Source organism: Calliphora vicina, chromosome 3 (genome assembly GCF_958450345.1).
Source record: "Calliphora vicina chromosome 3, idCalVici1.1, whole genome shotgun sequence".
Taxonomy (NCBI): domain Eukaryota; kingdom Metazoa; phylum Arthropoda; class Insecta; order Diptera; family Calliphoridae; genus Calliphora; species Calliphora vicina.
This window is the reverse complement of record NC_088782.1, coordinates 18,140,610-18,148,695: the sequence shown is the minus strand read 5'-3', so window position 1 is coordinate 18,148,695 and position 8,086 is coordinate 18,140,610. Positions and strand designations below refer to the sequence as shown.

The 8,086-nt window shown below is 29.3% G+C and overlaps 1 protein-coding gene across 1 annotated transcript; it reads right to left on the bottom strand.

Annotated features, from left to right (window-relative positions):
* Positions 1–3,033: 3,033 nt before the first annotated feature.
* Tsen54 (tRNA splicing endonuclease subunit 54) lies at positions 3,034–7,192 on the bottom strand. The gene is made up of 4 exons (XM_065504627.1): positions 7,102–7,192; positions 6,924–7,039; positions 6,678–6,865; positions 3,034–4,756 (listed from the first exon to the last, which is right to left on the bottom strand). Exons 1-4 carry the CDS (start codon positions 7,176–7,178, stop codon positions 3,851–3,853), a joined length of 1,287 nt encoding a protein of 428 aa, XP_065360699.1. The 5' UTR covers positions 7,179–7,192; the 3' UTR covers positions 3,034–3,850.
* Positions 7,193–8,086: the final 894 nt, after the last annotated feature.

The window sequence follows — 8,086 nt, the reverse complement described above, 5'->3', positions numbered from 1 at the left end:
TTAGAATAAAATAAAATACAAAAATTAAGGACAATAATATAATAATAATCCTTCTTCAAAAGACCCTAATGATATACTTTTTCTGATAAAAATGTTTTCTTCATTATCGCATTGGAATATTAATATAAGACTGAGTTTATAACAAGTAAGAGAGCTATATTCACCAAATTATACATCAAAATAAAAATTTTAAATATTTTTAGGTAAACAAAATTATTTTTTTTTGCAGTTTTTTAATTTTTTGGGAAAAAAAAATTTTCGAAATGTTTTTTAAATTTTTTTTAATTTTAAAATTTTTTTTTTGTTTTTTTATTTTTTTTAATATTTATCGAAAAAAACTTTTGGTGAAAAAAAAATTGGGTTAAAAATTATTTTTCCGATTTTGACCCATTGTAGGTCCAACTTACTATGGTTTTATATACGTCATTGCAAAGGCCTTTGAAATATCTATCTTTAGATATCCATATTGTCTATATTAATGACTCCTGGTTTTTTCCTCATATCTCAGTCATTTGTGGACCGATTTTGCTGATTTTAAGCATGTCTGACAGAATTATTTTGAAGATTCGGATCCCGAAGATATCTGGGGTCTTCAGAAAATTTAATTCAACAGACAGACGGACATGGCTTAATCGACTCCGCTATCTATAAGGATCCAGAATATACATATATACTTTATTGGGTCGGAAATGAAAAATGTAGAAATTACAAACGGAATGACAAACTTATGTATACCCTTCTCACGAAGGTTGCAGGGTATAAAAATAGGATTTTGAAATGGAAGACAAAGATCGCCCAGGCCAGCCAATAAAGTTTGAAGATCAAGAATTGGAGGCATTATTTCATGAAAATTGTTGTAGAACTCAACAAGCAGCAATTTAAGCTAAGCTAATTTTCTGTATTTGGTGGTATCAAAAGGGTCTTATCTATTATGAGCTGCTCAAATCTGACCAGATCATCACAATTAACCTGTACCGAACCCAACTGATTCGTTTGAATCAAGGATTGACCGAAAAACGCCCAAAATATGTAGCCAGACAGGAAATCATCATGAAAATATCCGATATTGGCTTCAATCGTACGTGGCACAGTGGGGAAGAATCAACATTTTTTGGAAATAAATCTGTCATTCCTATACGGCTGGTCCGATTGGAATTAAATTTGACGCGGACGTAGCCAAGGAGTGTGTAAAATTTTTAAACACGTGCCATTTTTTTGTTTCCCATTCGATTTCAAAGATTTTTATATTTTTGGAAAGCGCTCTGCCAGGTCTTGCTATTTTTCCTAGTTATATGCATTTCAAAATATAAATTTAAACATTTTGTCATACCTTTTGGACGCTTTTTTAAAAATATATGTCGTACTTTTGGACCGAATGGACTCGAATTGTTTTTGTTAGTTAGACAATAAAATTACCAATAATATACAAGAGATTTCAGAGCAATATCAATTATGGATCCAAAAATAAATGATTTTTAATTTAAACAAGTAAGAGAGCTATATTCGGCTGTGGCGAATCTTATATACCATTCACCAAATTGTACTTCAAAATAAAAATTTTAAATATTTTTAGGTGAACAAAATTTACTTTTTTTTTTTAATTTCTTGGGAAAAAATTTCGAATTGTTTTTTTTAAATTTTATTTTTTTTTAAATTTAAAAATAATTTTTTTTTGGCATAAAAAGCATGTCCTATTTTTTTTTAATATGTCGATTCTACGCCCTTCTGAATTTGACCTATTTTTTTTTTATCAAAAATTCGAACAATCAATTTGAACAATGTGAATAAAACGAAAAAGGGGAATTCCCTCTATTGCATACGATGATTCGGAAGCATATACAAAAGTAGATTTTGCTGTTTATGAATGGTTCCGGAAGGAAAGATTTAAAGGAACTCCAATTTCTGGATTAACAGTGAAGAAAAGGCTAAAATATTTCACTCCAAATTAAATAAAAAAGCGACATTGTATTCACAAACTTAAGGCAGCAGGAGAAAAATATGCAGCTGATTATATAGCTGCTACAATTTTCGTGGAAAAATTAAATGAATTCATATCAATGAAAAAACTCATCAGTGAGATAAAGAAAATTAAACAGACATTTTTTTGAAATTTTTTACCTGAGAGCAGTTTGCCTTAATGCTGAAAACGTTATTGTGAAAGTTTGTCCACCAAATTGGACGATATTGATCCAACTGATGGATCAGGGTGCAATATAGAGCCGTAAAATTGGTACTCAATTAACCGGGAAAATTGATTATCCAGAATGCTCCCGGTCCCGACCATTACGGATAATCGAGGTCTCACTATATTTGGAACAATTTGATCCACCTTTATTCCGAACTAATTGTTTTTTTTTTGTTTAGCTAAGTTAATTTTTGGTCTTACAAACAAAATTTCAAGTCAATATCTCAATTAGATTCAAAAATATTGCACTTTTGACTAGAAATCCAGAAAGATGGGAAAAGGTTTTAGCTAAAAATGGCCAACATTTTGAATAAATTTATATTGTTTTTTTTTTAATGTTTAAAAATAAAAGCGGAAAACATAGAGCGGAAACTCTCCTGTCCAAGACCTAACTCAGTTGTCCTAAGTGGTGAGAATGTATTAGTAGAAAATACTATGTGAAAACAAAAACAACACTCTTATGTGCGATTATTTTGAGTAATTTTGTTGTTTAAGTTTTTTTCTAGTTTCCGTTCTATGTTTCTCTATGCCCCAATATTTTGATTAACAATTTTCCTCTAAATAATGTAATTTATTTGAGGCTTTTTTACATAAAATACCCAATTTTTCCCCTGAGTACAGTGCTTTTTAAAGTTAAACAATTGACAACGCTGTCTAAAAATATGAGTAAATTGGTGTACTCTCTTCTAGTAGAGCTGGTACAGTGAGTATTGAATTGCACTCAAGTGATTAAATAAATTTTACAATTATGAAAACAAATTTTAGCTGAAAACTTTCTATTATTTACAATTTATAATTTCACTTTTATTCACCATGATTCTAAAGATAATGCGAAGTAAACAGGTACATTTAGGACACAAATTTTGGTATTTATTTGAATTAGTAGCAAGAAATTGAATTTACTTTAATAATTAGTTGATTTGATTTGACTTATTGTTGGTTTCTTTATACATTTCATTAATATACTAAATATACAAAATAATAAACAAACATTTTAATTAACAAATTTTGTGTTTAACCGCTAAAACAATAACAACGACACAATTGTTTATATTTAATTTTCGTTTAACAATATACAATTTATACGTCAAATGATTTGGAATATATATGTATAATAAGAATAAATATCTGTCTTTTGTATCATTTAAATGGTGGGGGTAGACTTGTTTTCAGGGGTATTACCTAAAGTTTTAACAATATTTGTAATAAATTTTAACCAATAATGCAAAGTCTTTAGCGATCTTTTTACACCTAAGGCAGGCAATCAATGTTTTAGAAAAACAAATACATATTTCTCTAACAAAAAAAATAAACACAAATAAATTGCGTATACGCTCAGCAGGTAGTAGTTTTAAATAAATTTAACAAATTTAATGAACCATGAAAATTATATTATCGAAAAACAAAAAAAATACCCCAGAAAACTCTAATTTTATTGTTTGTATTAAACGTTAGAAGCGAGATCTGGAAACAAACGGTGCCAAATACAAAAATAAAGATATTAATTACACATAAAAATATGAACATGGAACATCAACTATTAAATAAATGAATGGAATTAATAAATGAGGCGTTAAAATATTATTTAAACGCCATAATTAACAGCAAGTCATAAACAAATAAGAATTTGAGGTAAATTGTTTAGAAATTTAAATAGAATAGATATTAACTAAAATAATATAAAAATGCCTGCATTTGTTTGGAATCATTTACGGAGACAATTAATAAGGGTACCGCATTCAATTGTTGACAATGTGTGCGAAATATTTCATCATGGGTGGCAAACTTTTGCTGGGGCTGCAAAACAATAACACGAAAATTGGGTAAATGGGGAGAGCTTTTGCGAAAGCCTTCATTGTGTAAATAAACATCGAAATTAATGGAGAATTTTGTAAACACTTCATCTATTTCTTGGTCACTTTCAATATCTGTCTCTGCTTCTTTATTCTCTTCATCCATTTCATCCCTTTCTTTTTCTTTATTTAATTTTAAAGGCACCAAATCGAATTTTTCAAATATTTCTTTAAATTGCTTGTAATCATCTTCCTCTTTAAGGAAATCCACCAAACTATGCTGAAATACTTTGAGAGCATAATTACAATGTCTTTTGGCTGTTAGCCATTCATTTTGGCTCTCTTCATTATTAGCTTTTCTTTTTAAATTGGGTTTAATTTTTTGCGAAAATTTCAATTCACTAGATGTATTTGAGGCAGTTGTTGTCATTTCCTGTTCCTTTTCTTCTTCATATACCGTTTGATTTTTAATTATATTTTTCACTGAATCAAATTTTTGTTTAACTTTTTTATAAAATTGTGTTTTCTTGACATAGTCCGCTACCGATTCATTTTGTAGTTCAGCTTCCAAAACCGCCCATACACAATCGGCTTCGTTATTGATTTGTTGTGTCTGGAAGTGTATATTTTGATGTTTCACCAAAATATAGCCCACTCTGGTAAGATTGGAATAGACTAGATATTCCTGGTATTTGGGGGAATGCTGCTCGCCCATTAGCAATAAGTAGGCTTGCTCAATGGACACTATTGTAGAGTTGTATTCCAGCTGTAGGCGATTCTAGAAGGGGAAATTTGAGATAATGAAAGGGAATTAAAAAAATTTGAATTGAAAATTTGAATATTTTAAAATTTTTTATTAAACAATTTTTAAATTTAACAAAAGTTTATACAACAAATTTTGTATGGAAATTTTATTTTAAAAAACTTTTATAAATTTAAAATTTTTTTATGAATTTAGTATTGAAAAACATCAAAATCGATTCATAAATAGCTGAAATTCATTTGGGAGCCAGTAAAGTCTGTTGAAATCCACAAATAACTCTCAGCCACGTACAACAAAAAACATTTTTTTTTGTAAAACAAAATTAAAATGATTTTTTTTTATAAGAAAGCCAAAACCGTTTTACTAAAAAAAATCCTTTTTATGAAAAACCGTTTTTACTAAAAATGAGATTTTTCTTAAAAAAAAAATATGAAAAAATGCGATTTCAAAATAAAAGTAATTTTTCTCTAAATAAAATTTTAATTAAACAAATTTTTTTATTTTCTCAAAAAAATTTTGTCTCAAAAAATGGATTTTCCAAAAAAAATTATTTAAAAAACAAATCGATTTTGCAAAAAAAGTATTTTTCTCTGAATTCCAATTTCTTTAAAAAAATATTTTTATAAAAAAACGAGATTTTTCTAAAATAAAACCGTTTACGACTTAAAAGTATGGGATTTTTTTAAAATGTTTAGCTTTTATTTTGAAACATTTGTACAATATAAATTTATTAAAAGTATTGGCTATTATTAGCTATGACCTCTTCCCATCTTTCCGGCAACATATGAATTCCTAGCTAAAATAACTGCTCATCTTTTGAGGCCAAGAACGAATAAAGTCAATATCGAATACTCTGTTCAAAAGTGAAGCATATCCCAGAGAGAGCGTCCTACACCGATCGAAACAAATAGTAGTTGGACGGGGCAGGGTCCGGACTATAAAGCGGGCGAGGCAATACTTCCCAACCACTTCATTCTAAATACTTTTTAACAGGTATTGCAACATGTGGCCGAGCGTTGTCATGATGGAATATTACGGTTTCATGTCTGGCCGCATATTCTGGGCGTTTTTGGTCAACTCTCGCTTCAAGCGAATCAGTTGCGTTCGGTACAGGTTCCCTGTGATGGTCTGGTCAGATTTCAGCAGCTCATAGGCCTCTATTGTCCCCACTAAATACAGATAATTAGCGCTTAGCCTTAGCGCTATGGATATTTAGCTTTGGTATCGATTCGGCTGATTGGCCGGGGTTCATATACGATCTCTTACGCTTCGGGTTATCGTAATAGATACATGTTTGATGGCAAGGAATGATTCGGTGCAAACATTTTTTTTTTTGAGAGGTTAGGTCTGTAATTAATCATGATTTCTATGTAATGCACCGAAAATCTATTTCAAAAAATAAAAATGTTTTATGTTGTTATCGAGATAAAGTTTCTATGCAATAGGTTCATATATTCAGAAACTCTAATAAATTCTATAATTGAAAGCAATTCAATAATTAGTCATTTATACTACTTTCGAAAATTACTTATACCCCTCTAAATCTGACCCAAATATTGGTTGGTATGGGAATGAAATTTAGTATTTTCACTAATTTATTTTAGTGAAATTGATTATATTCATATTAATATATATTGAGAGGATTGGTCCACAACGGGTAAGCAATACCCTTTCGCTTGTCTGAATATATTTTTTTACTTGTTTCATTTTAAATTGTTAAATATGATTCTGTTATCTGTTGCCTTTAGAACAACAGTTTTTTTTAGGCACTAAATATTTTATTGATTATTTTGCAATAATTTGAAACTAATCTTGTTTTTTTCGCCAGAACACAAAATGAATCATAATTTTGTTTCAGTTTTGGTTAGTAAAATATAATTTCACAATGATTGTAAATAATTTCTATTTTTTTTTATCCAAACACCATTAAACTTACCACTTCTAATAAAAATAACGCCTCATAATACTCCAAATACAATTGTCCCTCAATGCTAAAGCCAAAATTACCAAATTTGCCATCTTTACGTTCCACACGCACCAATTGCTTAGCCGAATCCCAAACACCCACAGCTCTGCCGGCCAAGCGTTCTATGCGAGGTCTAGACAATTGGCTTTGTAAATTATCTAAAAGTATTTAAATTTTGTTGTATTTTCCTAATAAAACTTGTACAATTTAATTTACCATACAACTTTTCCAAATCATTTTGTTCTTCCGGCGAGTTTTCCACTTTTGTTCTTTTCAAGCCGGCTGTGCTGTTTTGAATTTCATGATTTCTTAATGTGGTTAACTCCGTGGCACTTTTAAGAGGTATAAAGTTATTGATTATTATTGGAGTTGTTTAATAAAATAACAGATTTACCTTAAATATTTAGTTTTTGGTTTAATTTGTATAATTTCTTGGGTTATTTTAAAATTTTCTTCCGATTTTTCTTCCATTTTGCGTGGTTGGTCAAAGAATTCTTTGTTTGTTTACAAACAACAGCTGTTTGTGGGGAAGTGGTGGTGTGGTGAGTTTGGTCATTACAGCTGTTTATAGTGTTGGGTTTTCTTTTGGTTATTAAAACGGTTATTTATACAAAAAAAGTAATCGTTTTAATGAGTAAAAATAAAATAAATGTTATTTATTGTATAACTTCTAAATTACTGTTACTATACGAACAATATTTGTTACAGAGGATAGAGGAACAGTTAAGCTTTCCATTTATTTACAAATAATTTATTTATAGTAACTTACTGAGACGCTACATTGTACCAAATTTGATTACCTTCAGCTTTGCCTAAATGTTTGGCTGAAATTTGGCGGAATAGGTTTAGGAGGAATGACCCCTCCCATATAATGCAAATAGTTATAATTAAAGAAATATAGTAGTTAGTCCCCTTTTCGAATGGAAGACAGACGAAGTTTGTCGGCGAGGGGTTGAAGAGGTAGAGTGTGTATTACACAGGTTTAGGTTAGTTCAAAAGAGAATGAGAAAAATTTCGGTCTTTCAATTTCTGGATTGTAAAAGTGGACTTAAAGTAAAGCTTGACATGAGTACATAAAATATAAAAAATGGGTTGTATAAGAAAGTGGAGTGGTATCATCCATACCAAGTTATTTATTTTTGAATATCTAGTGAACTGTAATTGAGAGATTAGGATAGAGATAGAGAGATATGTGTAGCGAAGCGCACTGGGTTATGCCAATTTATATAAATGTTATTCAAGATTTTACTTAAAAACTTACCACTTTTCATACAATTTCAAATAAATACACTTTTTTAAATTTTAAGTTTTTTCTAGCTTAATTTTATTTTAAAATAAAGTATTTAAAAATATGTATTTCGCATTTCGTTGCACTTAAA